General features: G+C 57.3%; 1 protein-coding gene across 6 annotated transcripts in view; it reads right to left on the bottom strand.

Moving 5' to 3' along the window:
- Positions 1-20,773, bottom strand: part of COL26A1 (collagen type XXVI alpha 1 chain) — a 247,439-nt gene that overhangs the window by 212,662 nt on the left and 14,004 nt on the right. For all 6 annotated transcript variants that reach the window (XM_068165441.1, XM_068165436.1, XM_068165435.1 and 3 more), the window contains exon 2: positions 178-300. In XM_068165441.1, the coding sequence (XP_068021542.1) occupies positions 178-300 (123 nt within the window). The remainder of the gene's footprint in view (positions 1-177; positions 301-20,773) is intronic.

Genomic DNA, 20,773 nt, shown 5'->3' with positions numbered 1-20,773 from the left:
CTCAGGGATTCTCTGGCTCCACACCAGCACTGGGCACCACATCCCACTGAGCCCAGCTCCCTCCAGGGTCTGAGAGCTGCCCAGCACAGGGAGCAGGGCAGGGGGCTGGGCAGCAGGGGCAGGGGGCTGGGCAGCAGGGGCAGGGGGCTGGGCAGCAGGGGCAGGGGGCTGGCTTACCTCACCAGGTTGGCACAGGGCCCTGGCCAGCGGCAGCTCTGGTAGACTCTCTGGATCACTGTCTCTGAGCCGTTCTGCACCTGGCAGGACACTGTCCTGGTGACTGTGTAGTGACACCAGTGCCTGCAGAGAGAGGGGACACGGTTAGCCCTGTTGAGACAGCCTCAGTGAGAGAGACAGCCCCACTGAGAGAGACAGCCCCAGGGAGCCCCACTGGGACAGACAGCAGATCAACTCCTGCCCCCAGCTTGCTGTCATCTGCACGTTTACTGCTGATGGACTCAATGCCCTCATCCAGATCATCAATGAAGATATTGAACAGGCTGGGGCCCAGTACACCACTGGTGCCTGGCTGCCAGCTGGCTGTGGCACCATTCACCACCACTCTCTGGGCTCAGCCTCCAGCCAGTTCCTAACCCAGCTCAGAGAGCTGCTGTCCCAGCCAGGGGCTGACAGCTTGGCCAGGAGTTTGCTGTGGGGGATGGTGGCAAAGGCCTTGCTGAAGTCCAGGCAGACTGCTGGTTGCTAGGGAGAAGAGACCAACCCCCTCCTGGCTACAACCCCCCTTCAAGTAGTTGTAGAGGGCAATGAGGTCTCCCCTGAGCCTCCTTCACGCTAAGCAACCCCAGCTCCCTCAGCCTCTCCTCACAGGGCTGTGCTCCAGACCCCTCCCCAGCTTCATTGCCCTTCTCTGGACACCTTCAAGTCTCTCAATGTCCTTCTTAAACTGAGGAGCCCAGAACTGGACACAGGACTCAAGGTGTGGCCTAAGCAGTGCTGAGCACAGGGCACAAGGACTTCAGCAGTACCAGGCTAAGCTCTAAATGTGCTTTTGCCTTCCTAATTTTCTTCCTACAAGACCTAGCAACATCCTTAGAGATTCCATGGGTTGCCTCCCCTTTCTTCCAAAGATTATACACCCTCTTTTTGTCCCTTAGTTCCTTCAGAAGCTCATTGCTAATCCAGGCTGTCTGCCCTGGGGCTCATCTCCAGCAGATTGGCACAGCCTGCTCTGAGCCTTCAAGAGTTCTTCCTTGAAGCAGGTCCAGCTCTCCTGGACCCCTTGGTTTTTAAGGGCTGCTTCCCAAGGAACCTTCTGAGTTAGTTCCCTGAGTAGCCTGAAGTCTGCCCTCTGGAAGTCCAGAGTGGAGGTCTTCTTCCTACCCCTCTTAGCTTGGCTGCATATTGACCACTCAATTATCTCCTGGTCACTGGAGCCCAGACAGCCTCCAACCACCACATCCCCACCAGCCCTTCCCTCTTGGTGAAGAGGAGGTCATGGCCCCTAAACACCCTCCAACCACCACATCCCCACCAGCCCTTCCCTATTGGTGAAGAGGAGGTCAAGCATAGCCTTGCCCCTGGTAGGCTCTCGCAGCACCTGGGATAAGAAGCTGTCCTCCATGCACTCTAATAACCTCCCAGACTGCCTCCTCTCTGCTGTGCTGAGATCCCAGCAGATGTCAGGCAGGTTGAAGTCGCCCATGAGAACAAGGTCAGGAGATCTTGAGACAGCCTTAAGCTGCCTATAGAATGCTTCATCAACATCCTCCTCCTGGTTGGGTGGTCTATAACAGACTCCAACCAGGATGTCAGCCCTGTTGGCCTTCCCACTAATTCTCACCCACAGGCACTCAACCTGATCGTCCCTTGGGACCGTTTGAGGCTGTGCCTTTAAGAAAGGGACAGCTGCTGGGACACTCTGCCTGAATGTTTTGAAAACATTCAGATATTCTAAACTAATTTCATTGGTAGATTGGTAGAATGCAACTTTAAGTTTGAGTTCAGTTTGAGCCTGTCTCTGTTTCAGTCTGTTCTGCTTTTCCAGCCTGTCTGCTTCTGAGCAACTAGCCAGAGCTGACCTTGGATAACAGCTGAGAACTAATCCCTGCATGCACTTTGAGGCCTAACAAAATTTCATCCTTATTAATTACCTTTTCTCTCTCTCTAGAGAGGTAGGGGGAGAGAGGGGGTACGGGGGGGAGCCTTCCTCTGTCCAGAGGAGGGAGTTTTGCTCTGTGTTACTTTCTTTGCTGTATATTCCTGTATATACTGTAAATACTGTATATTGGGTACATATCCATTTGCATTTCATCCTGCTTGCAAATACAGCTCTGCTCCTGCGACTGAGCTAGCTGGGGTTTTCTTTTCTTTGTGGGGGAGGGAGAACTGAACCTTCTCTCACCACCACATTTCCATTTTTGGCGCCCAACGTGGGGCCCGTGGATAAATTGGCTTGATTTACTGTCTGCTCGAGTCAGAGGACCAGTCAAGTGCAAGGGGGGAAATATCTCCAGCTCAATGGCATCTAGTGCCTCCCTGATGTACAGGGCCACCCCTCCACCCCTTCTTCCTTGCCTGTCTCTCCTGAAGAGCCTGTAGCCATCAACTGCAGCGCTCCAGTCATGTGAGTCATCCCACCACATCTCTGTGATGGCAACTACATCATAACTCTCCTGCTGCAGCAAGGCTTCCAGCTCCTCTCTTTTGTTGCATTAGTGTCCATGCACTGCAGCTGGGCTGCTGGTTTCACCTCTGGCTCCAGCTTATCACCCCCAGACTCCTGCCTGGGGGGACTGGTTCCAGCCCCTTCCCCTTTCCCCTCTAGTTTAAAGCCCTGTCAATGGGAACTGCCAATTCCCTTCCTAGAATCTCTTCCCCTTTGGGGGACAGGCCATTCTCCCCCTCTGGGATCTTTCTCCCCCTCTGGGACAGATGTACTCCAGCTGCTGCCAGCTGACCTGGTGCAGTAGAAAGTTCCCCAAGATTATAAAACCCCAAATTCTTTTGGTGGCACCAGCCTCTGAGACACTTGTGGACTCTAGCTGCTGCCCTGTTCCTTCTGGTATTCCCTCCTGCAGCTAAGGGTATTGAGGAGAAAACTATTTGTGCCCCTGACCCCTCAACCAGATCCCCAGGGCCCTGAAGTCATTTTTGATAGCCCTGGGAGTTCTGGTTGCAACATTCCCTAACTGCATAGCTAGTAAGGGATAGTAGTCAGAGGGCTGCACCAGACCAGGCAGCCTTCTGGTAACATCCCTGGCCTGGGCTCCAGGGAGGCAGCAAACTTCCCTGTGGGAAAGATCTGACTGACATCTAGGGCCCTCTGTTCCCTCAGGAGGGAATCACCAATAATAATTACCTTCCTCCCAGAGATGTGGTGCTGAGGGCTGTGGCTTAGCCCCAGCCTTGGCAGAGTCAGAGAATGGTTGACTCTGGAGATCTCTTCCAACCAAACCAAGTCATCTCTGTGACCTGCTCTGCATTGACACCTGGCTCTGGCTCAGCCACCAGGGCTGCAGCTCTGCAGCAGGCTCAAGGCACAGGGATTTCATGGCAGGCAGAACAAGCTGCAGGGACACAGGAGGGGCACAGGACAATGGCAGAAGCCTGTGTCCCACAACAACAAACCAAACCTTCTCCTCAAGCTGCCATGAGCACACAGGCAACAGCTAAGAGCACAAAGGGCAAACCACTCCTCACCTGGTGCTGAAACCAGAGAGCTCCATGAGGCTGAAGGCTAAGTGACCCAAGAGGAACAGCATCACATCACCCAGCACAAGGGGAGGAGAAGGGCAGCTGCTGGGGGCAGACCTGCAGCAGCCAGAGGGCATCTGGCAGCCTCTCTGCTCTGGTTAAAGCACACTGGCAGCCCTGAGCACAGCTCCTACAGAGGGACTGCAAACTAACCCTTCCTCTCCTTAGCCTTGCACAGATCCAGGTTTAAAGCCATCTTGCTCCCTGGAGGATTGTTTTCACCCAGTGTGGGAGTCTGGCACTCCATTTGTGGATCTGGAGGCATGCAGGTGGCACCGTGCAGGCTGCCTGTGTCAAAAACTGCAAGAAAGAGGATTTTCAGCTGCCTACAAGGCTGGGCAGGCCTTCAGCTGGTGCTGCTGGCACAGGCACAGATCTTCTCTCCAGCACAAGCCCAAAACTGCTCTTGTCTCTAGGGCTGCCACCTTTGCTCTACCTGGCCCTTGGACTAAGCAGTTCAGGTACACACATTCCCTCACAAACCCAAGGAATTTGGCAGGCAGGTTGATCATTTCTGCCTTGGAGAAGCCTTCCCTGACATGGAGACCTGGTGGCCAGACCCTGTTACAGCCTAGTGACAGAGGCCTGGGCAGTGCTTGGAGGTAAAAGCTGCTCCCATGCTGCAGAGCACAGGACAGAGGCCTGCACAGTGCCAGCTGCTTGGCTCCAGCTCCACAGATGGAGTGCTAGAGGGATTTCCACTTTCCCAGGCTCATTTGTCCAGATGACCTGCCCAGGGACCTGTTATAAAGGGAATCAATCATTATGGGATGTGAGAAGCTTTCCTCAGGCTCTCCATCCATTGCTTTCCTTGCCTGAAGCCATCACCTGGGTTTGGCCAGGCTGAACAGAGCTGCCCTCTGCCCTGCCCTAGGGAGGCCACAGCTGGAGTCCTGGGTCCAGCTCTGGGCTCCCCAGCTCAGAGGGACAGAGAACTGCTGGAGAGAGTCCAGGGCAGGCTGCAGAGCTGCTGAGGGGCCTGGAGCAGCTCTGGGAGGAGCAAAGGCTGAGAGCCCTGGGGCTGAGAGCCTGCAGAAGAGCAGCCCCAGAGGGCAGCTGAGCAATGCTCAGCAAGAGCTGAAGGAGCTGTGGGGGGCAAGAGGCTGGGGCCAGACTCTGTTCAGTGGTGCCCAGGGCCAGGCCAAGGGGCAGCAAGGGGCAGAGAGTGGAGCCCAGGAGGTTGGATGTGAAGAGGAGGAGAAAGTTGTTTGGTGTGAGGGTGCTGGAGGCCTGGAGCAGGCTGCCCAGAGAGGTTGTGGAGTGTCCTTGTGTGGAGAGCTTCCAACCCCCCCTGGGCATTGTGCTGCTGGGCACTGTGCTGTGGGTGCCCTGCTGGAGCAGGGGCTGGGCTGGGTGAGCTTCAGAGGTCTCTTCCAAGCATACTGCAGTCTGTGACAGCCCCTGGCAAAGCAACAGATCCCTCACTCAGCAGCCTTCCACCCCCCTCAGGAGGAGCACCCTGGCAGTCACAAGTGTGTCACCTCAGCACCCTGAGGGGGTGCTCTGAAACAGAGCCACCACAGTGTGGCTCAGGAGGGCAAACCCCAGCAGTCAGACCCCAAAGTCACTCAGATAACCCAACAGGAACGTGGATTCCTCCAGCCTCTGTCTTGACCAACAGAAGGAGAAGTTTGTGTCCAAAGGCTCCCAGCCCAGGGGTGGAAGGTCCCTTCCCCTTGCAGGACACTCTTAGCTTCCCACAGGCACTGCCATGTTCCCACCAGTGCAGCTTTTAGGTGCCTGGTGTTCACCCTGGCAGAGGGAACCAGAGAGCCAGGAACATCCCTGGCCAGGAGGCGCAGTAGGATACAGAGCCTGCAACTCACTGTGGACAGAACTGCACAGCCACCGTGCCAGGAGGAGCCAAGCAGACAAAACCTCCCCAAGAGTTCTCTTTGCAAGCCAACAGGCAGCAAGAGCAGGCCCCAGAAGGCAAGCAGGCTGCAGAGAAGGTGAGGAAAGGCCCCATCCTGGCTTGCAGGGATTATAAATGACCCTTTCAATTACACCCAGATGCAGCAAGAAAGGTTGAGGGCTTCCCCTGGCGTGCAGCCAAGGGGGCAGAGAATGCACTGCTCAGAGTATTCCAAGCAAGCAAACCCAATGAGCCAGGCAGGAGCTCTTTCAGGGCTCATCCCCAGCAGATTGAGCACAGTGCCCCACAGCCCCCCTGGGACTGGTTCCTCACTGCTTTGCTGAGAGAGGCAACTCCTGCCTGCTCTGTTTCCCCCCAGCCATTTCCAGGGAGACTCCTCCACTCACACCCTATTTAGTTCTTGGAAGGCTTTCATGGACAACTGAGGATCTTCAGACCATGACCTGCAAGCTACTGACTGAGAGAGTTTCAATGCAGGGCTGCAGACCAAGATCTCAGCTCCTGATCACAGCTAACATGCTGTCCCCAGGGGGCCTGTGGATGCCAGCAGCCAGCCAGTCACTGTACTGGGGAGGTTCAGGATGGAGCTTTCAGGCCAACTAGAGCAACAAATCCATCAGTTTGCTTCCACTTGGAGACACTGAAAGCTGCTATTCTGAGCTCCAGCACTCCCCTCCCCCAGCAGAGGCTGGGAGGGAGCTGCCTGCTCTCTGCTGACTCAAGAGCAGCAGTGACACCAGAGGGGACCAGCAAGCCTAACACCCCAGGGCACGCAGGGAGCAGGCTGGGAGGACCTCAGAGGGCAGCTGGACTTAACACAGGGAGCTTGAGCTGCCTTTTGCTCCTGGGCAGGAAGGGAGCCCTGTGCTGCACCCCAGCAGTGTTCTGAACCTGCTGCTCAGCAGAAGCTTTGTTTGCATGAACAGTTCCTCCCCTGGAGACTCTGGATGTCTACAGCCTGTAATCCTACAGTGGGAGAGACAAGCAACTGCTGAGGGTAGGGAAGTGTAAGGTAACAGAGTCTGGAGCCAGAATGCTGTAAGCTCCACCAGAGCCTTGCACAGACACATCAGAGCTTCACTGCTGGCCAGCAGACTGAATCAGCCCAGAGCAAGCACTTCATGGACAGGAAGCTACTGACAGGCAGCAAGCTCCCTCCTCCCCCTCCTCCCAGCTCTGCTCCCCAAGCCATCCCTCCCCTCCTCCACCCCTGGTGAGTGCTTAGAAAGACTCACCCCACAGCAGCCCCCAGAGCCAGCCCCCAAAGCAAGGTTTGCTTCTTCCCTAGCCCAAACTGCTGCTTTTGTCCAAGCTTCTCAGCCTTCCAGGGGTCCCTGGAGGACCTGTTGGGGTCTGCAAGAGAAAACCCCACTGGTTGGTAGCAGGCTTCCTTTGGCTGGCCAAGTGATCTCCAGCTGAACCATGGCAGAGGCCAGCAGGCTGAACTCCTCGCTCAGGACTCAGCCAGCAGCTTGGTTAATCAGCAAAGCAGCCACATTCCTGCCTAATCACTTGGTGCAGGGGGCCAGGCTCAGCTCCACACACAGGCCTGACCTGCTGCTGTGCCCCTGTGAGGACAGACCTACAGCAGGCAGCACCTACCACCCACAGCCCCTCCTGGCTGAGGCAGCTGATGCCCGGGGCGGGCAGGGCAGGCTGAGTGCCCTGCAGGCCAGACCCCTGCAAAGCCCTGTGCTGGGAGCTCAGCAGAGGGAGCCTGAGCGGGGGTTTGGTGCTCCTGGTGAAGGCACAGGTCATAAGAACTGCTGAGGTTGGAGGAGACCTTTGAGATCAAGCACTCCCCCAGAGCTCACAGTGCCAGCACTGCCATGAGCCACAGCCCTCAGCACCACAGCCCTCAGCACCACAGCCAGGCAGCTTTTAAACTTCTCCAGGGATGGGGACTCCAGCACCTGCCTGGGCAGCCTGGGCCAGTGCCAGAGAGCCCTTGCTGGGAAGGAGTTTTTCCTAACAGCCAACCTGAACCCTCCCCAGCACAGCCTGAGGCCATTGCCTCTTCTGCTGTCCCTTGTGAGAAGAGACTAATCCTAAGCTGACCCCAGCCTCCTGCCAGGGAGCTGTGGAGAGCCATGAGGTCTCTTCTCAGCCTCCTCTTGTGACTAAACAACCCCAGACCTCTCAGCCCCTCCTCTCAAGAGCTCTTCTCCAGACCCTTCCCCAGCTTTGTGGCCCTCTGGACGTGCTCCAGCCCCCAGTGTCCATCTTGGAGTGAAGGCCCAAAACTGCAGCTGGTATTTGAGGTGCAGCCTCAGCAGTGCTGAGGGGAGGGAGACAATCCCTGCCCCAGACCTGCTGGCCACACTACTCCTGACCCAGGCCAGGATGCCATTGGCCTGCTTGGCCACCTGGGCACACACCGGCTCCTCTTCAGCCCTCACCAAATGCCACACAGCTCCAATCACCAAGACTCAGCTGGCCAGGACAGAAGCCAGCAAAGTCCTTCTGGGAGGGATGGAGAGAAGGGGAGGGGAGAGAGGGTTTGCATGCAGGGTGGTTTGAGCAGCACCTGCTGCCCAGGCCTGGGCATGCCCTGAGCCTCTCCCCTCCAGCACATGCTCTCCAGGTTGGCATTTCTGCTGCTTGTGATTCGCCCCAAAGCTCTGTGCTGTCCAAACAACTGCACTGAATTATCCTCTTGTTTCCACAGGGATAAGGCTCTGTGTGTTATACTTAGCAGAGATCAACATTTAGGGCACAGCAAACAGTAGGAGTGTTTGGATAGCTAGAGAGATTTCCCCAAGTTCCCTCAGAACATTTTTCACTGCAGCTATCAATTTCCCTGCAGCCCCAGAGAGGAATTTCAATCAAATCAGAAGGCTGCTGACTTTCCCTGGGGAAAGGTTGCCTTTTCTTGCTGCCCACAGCCAAGTGAGCCCTTTTCTCTGTGCAGACAGCAGAGCAGCACACTGCCTGTGCCAGCAGAGCCATCCACACCTTGGGTGCTGCAGCCCAGCCCTAGCAGGGCTTAGCTGCTTCCAGACTGGGGGCAGGAGCAGGAGCTGCCCTCTACATGCCAAGGAATCAGGTCCAAAGGCTGCCAGGCTCCCTGGGTTCTCTCTTCCTGAGCCACCCAGTTTAGAATAGAATAAACCACATTTAGAATAGAATAAACCAAAGCAGGTTGGAAGAGACCTTCAAGATCATGGTGTCCAACCCATCAACCAATCCAACACCACCTAAACAACTAACCCATGGCACCAAGCACCCCAGCAAGTCTCCTCCTGAACACCTCCAGGGATGGGGACTCCACCACCTCCCCAGGCAGCCCATCCCAATGGGCAATCACTCTCTGTATAGAACTCCTTCCTAACATCCAACCTGAACCTCCCCTGGCACAGCCTGAGACTGTGTCCTCTTGTTCTGGTGCTGGCTGCCTGGGAGAAGAGACCAACCTCTGCCTGGCTACAACCTCCCTTCAGGGAGTTGCAGAGAGCAAGAAGGTCACCCCTGAGCCTCCTCTTCTCCAGGCTAAGCAACCCCAGCTCCCTCAGCCTCTCCTCACAGGGCTGTGTTCCAAACCCCTCACCAACTTTGTTGCCCTTCTCTGGACTCATTCCAGCAAGTCAACCTCCTTCCTAACCTGAGGGGCCCAGAACTGGACACAGTACATAACCACATTATTCCCTTCCTCTTCCCAAATACCTCTCCCTGACTCTGCCTGCCTCTCCCCAGGATCAGGTTTACCAGCTGATTCAGCTGGCTGTGACCAGGTGGTTCCTTACTGCTGGACCCAGCTACAAACCAAACCATCTCAGCACCTTCCTGAAAAGCTCAGATGAAAGCCAGGCTGGCCTGAAAGTTCTGCTCCTCTTGACCATATCAGTGCTGTCTGCCAGGAACAGGACAAGAGGCAGAGCAGAACACAGGAGCTTCCATCCACACACTACAGGAGAGGGCTACAAGAAACCTGGGGAGGGACTCTTGAGGAGGGCTTGGAGTGACAGGAGGAAAGGGAATGGACTGGATCTTGAGGAAGGCAGATGGAGACTGGAGATGAGGAAGAGATTCTTTGCAGTGAGGCTGGGGAGACTCTGGCACAGGCTGCCCAGGGAGGCTGTGGCTGCCTCCTGCCTGGAGGTGTTCCAGGCCAGGTTGGATGAGGCCCTGAGCAGCCTGTGCTGGTGGGAGGTGTTCCTGCCCATGGCAGGGGCTTGGAACTGGCTGAGTTTTGAGGTCCCTTCCAACCCAAACCATTCTGTGAAGTACTTTGAGGGTGCTGGAGGCCTGGAGCAGGCTGCCCAGAGAGGTTGTGGAGTGTCATTGTCTGGAGAGCTTCCAAAACCCCCTGGCCACTGTGCTCCTGGGCAAGCTGCTGGGGGTGCCCTGCTCTAGAAGTGGGGTGAGATTGGATGATCCCCAGAGGTCTGCTCCAGCCCCCACCAGGCTGGGGTTCTGAGGGTCCCCCCCAGGGAACTGTTTTTAGGGTCCAAGGCTGTCATTCAGCCAAGAGCTGTGAGCAGTCTGCCAGGACTGCACTGTTGGGAGCTGCTGCCTGATCCAGCTCTGGAGCCTGATGGAGCAGTGCTCAGCAGTCCATGCCAGGCCACCTTCAGCCTGTGCTGGAAGAGCAGACTCTGCTTTGAAGTGAGCCCTGCACAGGCTGAAGGGGTCTGCAAGTCAGAGGACAGGGCTAGGCCCAGCAATCTCTCTGTCAGTGCTGAAGTTTCATGCATGCCTTCCCCCCAGCCAGGGCTTCAGAGGCACTAGCAGAGGTCACCCTGACTGCTGAGCACAGCCTCTCATCCATGTAGGGAGAGGAGCAGAGCTGGGAGCCAGCTGGGGCTTCTGAAGCCAGCCAGCAGCCATCTGAAGCAGGAATAAGACAAGCTGCAGGTCTCCCACTCTGCTGTGTTGGTCAGACTGAGATTGGAAGGAGCTCCAAACTTCCTGCAGCACCACAACCCTCAGCCCTGCCAGGAGAGCTGGGGAGAAGAGGCCACACAAAGAAGCTGTGGCTGGAAGGATGAGTGGGGACAATCCCTCTGAGTGCCTCCCAACAGCACAACCCCTCCCAGGGGACAGCACCCTGTGTGCTCAGGGCACTTCCAGCACTCCCTTGCCAATAAGCCTGAAGTTCTCCCACACAAAGTGGATTATCAGAGGCTGCTGCAGGGAGCTTAGTCCCAGAGGAATCTTTTACCTTGGGAGGCAAATGCAGCTCAGGCTGCACAACAGCTTTAATCTTCAGCCAGGTCTGCAGCCAAGCCCTTTGAGCTGTGCTTCCCTTGCCTTGTTGGGGGCATGGCTGACCTCCCCAACAGTGCTACCTGGAGGCCTGAACTCACCTCAGTTCACAGGAAACTTGCCTTGTCCTCCTGCACCCACCGAGGCTGCAGGGCTCATTCCTGCAACAAATCCTCCCTGCACATCAGCACTGACAGCAACACAGAGCAGAGGCAGGTGAGGGCTTCCAGGTGGAGCAGACAGGGAGCACCAAGAATGACTGAATCATGTTCACTCCTAGAGACACAGAATTGCTCTGCTTTGGGAAAGGCCTCTGGTTTGGTTTGGCTCTGAGGACACCCAGTCCAACCTCAACCCAGCACCACCATGGCCACCAAACCCTGGCCCCAAGTGCCATGGCCACAGGGTTCTGGAACACCCCCAGGGATGGAGACTCCACCACCTCCCTGGGCAGCCTCTGCCAGTCCCTGACCACTCTTGCAGCAAAGAAGTTTTTCCTCCTCTCCAACCTAACCCTCCCCTGGCACAGTTCCAGGCTATTTCCCCTCTTTCTATCACCTGATAGAAGGGAGCAGAGCCCAACCCCCACCTGGCTCCAGGCTCCTCTCAGGGAGCTGCAGAGAGCAAGGAGGTCTCCCTCAGCCTCCTCTCCAGCCCCAGCAGCCCCAGCTGCTCAGTCCATGCATGCATCAGTTTGTGCCTGCAGGAGGGGAAAGAAGTGAGAAGGCAGAAGGAGGATTCCTCTAGCCTGAAGTCCCTCTGACTTCCCCCTGCTCCTCCCAGCTTGCTGGTGGCTTGTTCCCACTCAGTCAGACAGCAAATGTGGTTGCCCTGAGCCGTAATTCCCTTCATCAGGAGAAGGAGAGCAGTCAGCCCATGACTGAGTGCTCAGAACTGAGAGGGGGGAGTTCCCTCCTTTGAAGTGCTTTGCTCTTGCAGCCATTCTCCCTGGCACTGAGCTGTTCTGCTGCTTATCACTGAGGAGAAGACAGGAGCTCCAAGTGCTCCCAGGGGGGTGAAGAGGAAGTCTGCACAAATATCCATGGAATCTCTGCTAAATTAGACTGGCTGGATGGAATTTGGCACTCAATAGCCTTGCAGGGTGGAAATCACACCCCAGGACAACCTGGCTGCCGCTTCTGCAGCACAAAAGCTCCTGGAGCTGGAGCCTTTCACAAGGAGAACCTGAGGCTGAGCATTTTTGCACAGCTGGGTGGCCTGCTTGTGGCTTTCTCAGACCTTCACACTGCCAGCAGAGCCAAGGTGCTGCTTTGTACATTCCTGGAAAGCTTGACCTTGGAGGGAGGGTGAGGTCAAGGGAAAAAAACATCCCCAAGACATTGATTGAAAGCACAGAGGTGGGATTTGGATCAGCAGCTCCTGTCTGAAGCACAGCCCTCTGCTCCCAGGCAATGTTTGCCACTTGGCTCTGTGTCCACTTCTGAGATCACAGAATGCTCTGGGCTGGAAGGGACCTCCAGAGCTCAGCCAGTCCAAGCCCCTGCACTCAGCAGGGACATCCTCCACTGGATCAGGTTGCTCAGAGCCCTGTTGAGCCTCACCTTGAATATCTCCAGGGATGAGGTCTCAGCTACCTCCCTGGGCAACCTGTTGCAGTGTTCCAGCAGCCTCCTGGTGCAGAACTTGTTCCTCACATCCAATCTCAACCTGCTCTGCTCTACTTTGAAGCCATTGCCCCTGGTCCTGTCCCTGCAGGCCTTTGGGAACAGACCCTCTGCAGCCTTCTTGTAGCCCCTTCAGGTATTGGAAGGTTGTTCTAAGGTGTCCTTGGAGCCTTCTCTTCTCCAGGCTGAACACCCCCAGCTCCCTCAGCCTGTCCTTGCAGTAGAGGGGCTCCAACCCCCTGAGCATTTCCATGGTGCTCATCTGGAGCTGCTCCCCCAGGTCCATTCCTTCCTGTTGGAGGAAGATGGGACCTGGAGCGCCTGAAGCTGAGGACAGTGGCCCTGCTCTTCAGCACAGACTCTCTTGCAGCACAATCAGCACTTCTAAGCTGGCTCCAACATCAACTCATTCAGAATTAAACTCTCACTTTGCATTAGCAGCAGGAGGAGGAGGGGAGCTTGAAGTGGAAAAGCAGGAGAGTGACAGACACCTGCTGGTCCTCAAACACTGGTGGAGAAAAGCACGAAGAAAATCAGCACAAGGGGTCAGCAACCCTCCAACAGCATCTTCTGCTTTACCAGAGCTCCTGTTGTGGCCCCACAGTCTCCTCTACCACCCATGAAGTCAGTCCCCAGAGCTGTCTTGAACTCCTCTTGGCTGGAAAGGTGTCAGGGAAAAGGGACCTGGGGGTACCAATGGCCAAGCAGCTGAAGATGAGCCAAGGGGTGCCCAGGTGGCCAAGAGGGCCACCAGCAGCCTGGCCTGGAGCAGCAATGGTGTGGCCAGCAGGGGCAGGGCAGGGGTTGCCCCTCTGTGCTGGGCACTGCTGAGGCTGTACTTGAAATCCTGGGTTCACTTTTGAGGCCCTCACTCCAAGAAGGACATTGAGAGGCTGCAGCAGGTCCATGGCCACAGCTTGCTTGAACAGCTCCAGGGATGGGGACTCCACCACCTCCCTGGGCAGCCTGGGCCAGTCCCTGACCACTCTTGAAGCAAAGAGATTTTTCCTCATCCCCAACTTCAGCCTCCCCTGGCACAATTCCAGGCCAGTTCCTCTCCTTCTATCACCTGAGCCTGGGGAGCAGAGCCCAGCCCCCACCTGGCTCCAGCCTCCTCTCAGGGAGCTGCAGAGAGCAAGGAGGTCTCCCTCAGCCTCCTCTGCTCCAGGCTCAACACCCCCAGCTCCCTCAGCTGCTCCTCCCCAGCCCTGTTCTGCAGATCTTTCCCCATCTTAGTTGCCCTTCTCTGGCCCTGCTCCAGCCTCTCAGTGTCCTTCTTGCAGTGAGGAGCCCAAAACCAAACCCAGCACTTTCAGTGTGGCCTCAGCAGTGCCCAACACAGGGCACAGTCCCTGCCCTGCCCTCGCTGGGCACAGCACTGCTGATCCAGGCCAGCATGCAGGCCCTGTAAAGGGTTTCATCTTTTCCCTGGAGCTAGAGATGTGACTGTCCCTGGAGGCAGGGAGACCCTTTTGATAGCTGAGAAGAAACAAAGCACACTGCAGGAGATGCCCCAGACAGCACATGGTGTTCTCCCTCTGAGGGAATCCAGGTTTGCTTTTCCTGGGCTGTCTCAACACCCAGAGCTGTGTCCTGGGGGCCCAGAAAGGCACTGAAAAGCAGATCAGAACATCAGCTTCAGCTTCACAGGTGTTAGGGTGCCCCTGGAAATGCCTGTGCAGGCATACAGAGCCCAGACACTTCCCCCACCTACCCTCCCTCCTCTTTTCCTTCAGTCAAGGTGTTCCACTTGTTCAAGGAACACTCTGGCTGAAGGAAGAGAGGCTGTGAAGGAGCCTCTGGGCTCTGGCACACAAGGACTCTGCACAGATCCTTCTGGAGCAGGAGCCTCCCCTGTGGTGGCCCACCATGGAGCTAGATCTCCTGAGCCAAGGGGAACTCTCTGCAGTGGAGGCTCAGCCACTGCACATCACTCCTGCCCAGGGGGCTGCCATGCAAGAACCACCTTCAGTTTCAGTGCTGCAGAAGAGCCTTTGCTGGGCTGCAAGCAAGGCCTGCAGCCTCCTGGGGTTTGCAGTGCTGGAGGAGGTGGTGAGGAATGAGAAACCACTCTGGTGGTGTTGGCCTCTCCTCCCTACTAACAGTGATAGGACGAGAGGAAAGGGCTTCCAGTTGCCCCAGGGGAGGTTTAGGTTGGACATTAGAAGAAACTTCTTCCCTGAAGGGGTTCTCAAACACTGGAAAAGGCTTCTCAGGGAGGTGGCTGAATGCCCATCCCTGGGGGGTTTCAAAGAGGCAGAGATGTGGGGCTGAGGGCCATGGTTTAGCACCAGACCTTGGGGAGTTAGAGAATGATTGGAGTCAAATGATCTTAAAGGTCTTCTCCAAACCACTCCATGGCTCTAGACAAATGCAGCTGGTCAGACTGCTCTGAGGGCAGCAACTCCTCCTTTCCCTTCTGGGTCTGTCTGCTCAGCCATGGGCATCACTGAGCTCAGGTACCCAGCAGCCAGGGTCTGCATCAGGTGTGAGAGAAGACTCTTTGGGACAGCTCCCACATGCCTGTAGCAAAGAACTTCTCTCCAGTCACTGCCCCACTGCTGTGCCAGGCGGCTCTGAGCAGCAGGCTGTGCTGTGTGCAGCAGCAGAGCAGGTTGGCTTTCACTTGCCCAGCTCAGAGATCATAGAACTGCCAGGGTTGGATGGGACCTCAAGGCTCAGCCAGCTCCAACCCCCTGCCATGGCCGGGGACACCTCACACCACAGCAGGTTGCTCACAGCCACCTCCAGCCTGGCTGCAAACACCTCCAGGCAGGAGGCTTCCACCACCTCCCTGGGCAGCCTGTGCCAGGCTCTCACCACCCTCCTGGGGAACAACTTCTTCCTCACATCCAATCTGAATCTCCCCACTTCTAGTTCTGCTCCATCCCCCCCAGTCCTATCACCAATAGGCCTTCTGTATCTGTTCTTCTCTTGACTGTGTATCAGAGCAGTTAAGCACAGACTGCACACTGAACCGCCAGGAGGATCCACACCAGGCCACAGATAACCAAAACAAAGCCTTGCAAGAGCTCTCTGCCTGAGCATCCAAAGTGTTAAGCAGCCTGGGAAACAAGCCCCAGAGCCTGTGTGTTAATCTGCTGCTGGAATTGGAAGCTTTTTTTATTCCACTGCTGCCCTGGCTGGCAGCAGGCTGCTCCTGGGTGTAGCTGCAATAAAGAAGCCTTTGGAAAGCCATCCTATTGTTCCAGTCACACCCCTGGGAGTTCCATGGGTAGGGAAGCAGCAACATCAAAAATGAGATCTGGTGTGTGATCAGAGAGCTGAGTTTGCCCTTTGCAACAGGCAGTTAGGATTCAAGTGTGTGCTGGGAGAGAGATCAGAGGCAGGGAGCTAAGGCAGGAGGATGTCTCAATAGCTTCAAGGTTAATAAATTCCTGCTTGCACAGCCCAAACCTCTCAAAAGCCTTCCCAGTGTGGCAGGCTGGCAGTGCCCTTACAGACAGACCCCCAGGGGTGGTTAGGGGCTCACAGCTTTCCCCTCCTTGCCTCCCTCTCAAGCCAGTCATTCCCAGCACCCCCCCAGGGCAGGGATGAACTGAGCCAAGTCACCTCCCAGCTGCCAGTCCCCAGCCCTCCCGAAGTGCTTCCTCTGCACCAAGGGGAAGCCACCTTCAAAGCTCAGGGAGAATGCAACACAGCTTGGATGTGGTAGTTCCAGGCACACAGTGATCTGCCAGCCAGGAAAACTCCTTCTCACCTCTCTCCAGACTCCCACCCTGCCAGCTGCACCCATCCAGTGCCATCAAAAGGAGCTACAGACAGCTGCAGATCAGCCCCTCTGCAGCCAGCAGGCCCTGAGCCCTGCTAGTGATGGCTGCTCCTGCCTCAGCAAGCCCTCAGATCACCCTGGCTAAAGCAGGGCAGCCACAGCAACTTGCTTGGAAAAGACTCCACAGCCTCTCTGGGCAGCCTGCTCCAGGCCTCCAGCACCCTCCCAACAAACAACTTTCTCCTCCTCTTCACATCCAACCTCCTGGCCTCCACTCTGTGCTGTCCCTGGGCACCACTCAGCAGAGCCTGGCCCCAGCCTCTTGCCCCCCACAGCTCCTTTAGCTCTTGCTGAGCATTGCTCAGCTCCCCTCTGGGGCTGCTCTTCTGCAGGCTCTCAGCCCCAGGGCTCTCAGCCTTTGCTCCTCCCAGAGCTGCTCCAGGCCCCTCAGCAGCTCTGCAGCCTCCCCTGGACTCTCTCCAGCAGTTCTCTGTCTCTCTGAGCTGGGGAGAGCCCAGCCCTGGGCCCAGCACTCCAGCTGTGGTCTCTCTAAGGTCAGAGTGGAGGGAGAGGGGACACAGAACCCTCCACACTTCACCTTCCACCTAGAGAGTGTACAGAGCCATCTGCACATGCAGTGCCCTGCCTGCCTGCTTCCAGCTTAAAGGGCTGCTGTGTTTAACACACCTCCCTGCGCTGTCACTGGCTCTGGAAGCAGCCTCCATGCCCCACTGCTGGCCAGGAACAATGCTTTGCTTCCTCCTTTTAACCCTTGCTGCAGTTCAGTTTGCTCATTAGGAAAAGAGAAATATCAATAATGAAATGGGGGGAAAAAAGAGAGAAATATGAAGCAAAGTGAAGAAAAGAATCTCCTCTGCTGGGAGCAGAAACACCAACACCTCCCTCTCTGACTGAAACATTCTTGAGCCACCCAAGGGAGCACTGCAGGGCCTCAGTGCTTGGGAAGCCTCTGCAGGGAAGGGAGATGCTCCTGAGGGAGGAGAGCTCCACTCTGGGATCCAGGTGGGAAATGGTTTTGATTTGGCCAAGTAACAGCAGCTGAAAAGCAGAGAGGGGAACAGAAAAGCAGTCCCTCCAGAGCTGGGGAGGCAGAGCAGAGTCCTCAGCAATGATAACACTGCCCTGAAACATTCCCCAGCACTGGTGGGACAGCTGAGCAGGAGAGAGCAGCACCGGGCAGGGGAGAGAGGGCAGCGAGTGGCACCGGGCAGGGGAGAGAGAGAGCGCAGCACCGGGCAGGGGAGAGAGAGGGCACAGCACCGGGCAGGGGAGAGAGAGGGCACAGCACCGGGCAGGGGAGAGAGAGAGCACAGCACCGGGCAGGGGAGAGAGAGGGCACAGCACCGGGCAGGGGAGAGAGAGGGCACAGCACCGGGCAGGGGAGAGAGGGCACAGCACCGGGCAGGGGAGAGAGGGCACAGCACCGGGCAGGGGAGAGAGGGCAGCGAGCGGCACCGGGCAGGGGAGAGAGGGCAGCGAGCGGCACCGGGCGGGGGAGAGAGAGGGCAGCGAGTGGCACCGGGCGGGGGAGAGAGAGGGCAGCGAGCGGCACCGGGCGGGGGAGAGAGGGCAGCGAGCGGCACCGGGCGGGGGAGAGAGGGCAGCGAGCGGCACCGGGCAGGGGAGAAAGAGAGCACAGCACCGGGCAGGGGAGAAAGAGAGCACAGCACCGGGCAGGGGAGAAAGAGAGCACAGCACCGGGCAGGGGAGAGAGAGGGCACAGCACCGGGCAGGGGAGAGAGAGGGCACAGCACCGGGCAGGGGAGAGAGAGGGCACAGCACCGGGCAGGGGAGAGAGAGGGCACAGCACCGGGCAGGGGAGAGAGAGGGCACAGCACCGGGCAGGGGAGAGAGAGGGCACGGCGCCGGGCAGGGGAGAGAGAGGGCACGGCACCGGGCAGGGGAGAGAGAGGGCACGGCACCGGGCAGGGGAGAGAGAGGGCACGGCACCGGGCAGGGGAGAGAGAGGGCACAGCACCGGGCAGGGGAGAGAGAGGGCACAGCACCGGGCAGGGGAGAGGCAACAGCAGGAGGGCCGGAGGCAGGCACGGGCCCAGAAAAACTCCTGCCCCGTGCTGGGGGCAAGCTGGAGTCTGGCAGACTCCGGGGGGGAGCTGCAGGGAGCTGGGGGGTGGAGGGGGTTGCAGGGCTTTACAACTGGTTGCTAATGCAAGAGAGCAGAAGGAGCCAGCACCAGCTGCACAGCAGCATCCTGACCCCAGCTTTGGTAACTCTGCAGCATTCAAGGATTCAACCTCCTGCAGCAAAGGCTTGACAGGCACCACTCACCCCCCCAACAGCTCTGCTGGGGTCACTGGGGGCAGGACCCCAGTCTGCCTGCACAGCAGCAGTGGCTGACACCAGCTACATCCACACTCCACTGCAGACTCCTGCCAGTGCTTGTGGCAAGCTGCAGGCAAAGTCACAATGCCAGGGGACCTTTTTCCTTCCTCTTCTACTTACAGAGATTTCCTCAAAAGCAGAGCAGCAGCTGCAGAGAGCTGACCCTGCCCCTGCCCCTCTGCTCTGCTCACAGCTCACCTGCAGGGCTGTGTCCACCTCTGGAGGCCTCAACACAAGAAGGACCTGGAGCTGCTGGAGCAGATCCAGAGGAGGCCACAAAGATGATCTGAGGCTGGAGAACTTCTGCTATGGGGACAGACAGAGAGCTGGGGCTGTTCAGCCTGGAGAAGAGAAGGCTCCAGGGAGACCTCAGAGCAGCACTTCAGTATCTGAAAGAGACCTACAGGATGTTTGGAGAGGGATTGTGGGGAGAGGGCAAGGGGCAAGGGTTTAAAATTGGAGCAGGGGAGAGTCAGGTTGGACATCAGGAGGAGGCTCTGCACAGGGAGGCTGGGGAGAGACTGGAGCAGGCTGCCCAGGGGGGTGGTGGAGGTCCCAACTCTGGAGTGTTCAAGGTCAAACTTGATGTGGCCTTGATCAACCTGCTCCAGCTGGAGACATCCCTGCTGCAAGAGTCCCTTCCAACCCAGAGCATCCAAACAGTCACCCCCAAGGAGAGAGCAGCACTGCCCTGACCCATCCCTGTGGAAGCACACAGGGATGTCCCCCAGCAGCCAGCTCACTGCACCCATCAGTGCTGGGTGTCAGGGGCAGTGGCTGGGGCAGAGTCTCCTCACCTGCATGCTGCTGCAGAAAAAACCCAGTGTGAGCTTCAGCTGGTTGGGCTCAGAGCACGAAGCAGAGTGTGCCACAACAGCACTGAACTGTTCCTCCCTTCCCCAGCAGGGCCCTGGGCAAAGGCCCTGAGTCAGCTCTCACTGGCAACAGCCACATAGGGAGAGGGCAATCCCAGTCACAGAGTCACAGCATGGGTTGGGTTGGAAGGGACACAAAGCTCAGCCAGTTCCAAGCCCCTGCCATGGGCAGGGACACCTCCCACCAGCACAGGCTGCTCAAGGCCTCATCCAGCCTGGCCCTGAACACCTCCAGGCAGGAGGCAGCCACAGCCTCCCTGGGCAGCCTGTGCCAGAGTCTCCCCAGCCTCACTGCAAAGAGCTTCTTCCTAAGCCCCAGACTAAATCTACCCTGCTCTAGTTTCAAACCTCTGCTCCTTGTCCTGTCACCACAGCCCCTGGGGTCACTAACCCAGGTGCAGCCAGCAGGAGCTGACTTCCCAGGCTCAAGGCACTCAGCAACTCCTCCAGCTGGCAGCTGGGAGCTCAAAGCCTACTTTCAGCACAATTCTGCAGTCATCTGCTTGGAAAGGCTCTTGTCTGAGATGCCAACAGGCACTGGGCAGGGCCTGGCAGACTTCATTAGAGCTTGACTTTCAACAGACTTCCAGTATCTGAAGGGGGCTACAGGAAGGCTGGGGAGGGACTGCTCAGGATCTCAGGCAGTGATAGGACTAGGGGGAATGGAATGAAGCTGGAGGTGGGGAGATTGAGGCTGGAGGGGAGGAGGAAGTTCTTCCCCAGGAGAGTGGTGAAGCCCTGGAATGGGTTGTGCAGGGAGGTGGCTGGGGCCCTGTCCCTGGAGGTGTTTAAGGCCAGGCTGGCTGAGGCTCTGGCCAGGCTGATCTAGTGTGGGGTGTCCCTGCCCATGGCAGGGGGGGTGGAACTGGCTGATCCTTGTGGTCCCTTCCAACCCTGACTGATACTATGATACATTACCCAAGGAAATGATTATGCTGCTGAGGCCCTTGCAATAAATTTCCACCAGGTTTGGTTGCAGAGGTCTTGAAAGGGCTTCAGCAGACTTTTAATTACCCTGTCAGGACCCAGAGTGTTCCTCTGTGCCTGGCAAGATGGGATCCTCTTCTTCCTGCTAGCACCACAGGCTCCTTCAGAGCTGCTCCACAGCCTACAGGTGAAGAACTCCTGCACCCTTGTACCCCACATGTTTGTTTCCTTCGTGAGGTGCATTGCTGACTTCCAGCAGTGGCCCAGGAGCCAGCAAGGGTCTGAACCGCTGGGCCCTGGCGCTGCAGGGCACTGCAGATCCTGCTCCAGCTTATCGAAGCCAAGAGCTGGCAGCCCCCAGGCAGCCAACCTCCTGCTTGCTCCCTGCTGTGCTCCAACCACTGCATGGCAACAGAGCTCACAGCAGCCCAGCCCAGAGCTGCTCTGCCCCCAG

The sequence above is a fragment of the Melanerpes formicivorus genome, unplaced genomic scaffold, assembly GCF_026170545.1.
Source record: "Melanerpes formicivorus ecotype bairdi unplaced genomic scaffold, bMelFor1.0.p_v2 SCAF_88, whole genome shotgun sequence".
Taxonomy (NCBI): Eukaryota; Metazoa; Chordata; class Aves; order Piciformes; family Picidae; genus Melanerpes; species Melanerpes formicivorus.
The sequence above is the reverse complement of the archived record's forward strand: the minus strand, read 5'-3'. Positions and strand labels throughout refer to the sequence as shown.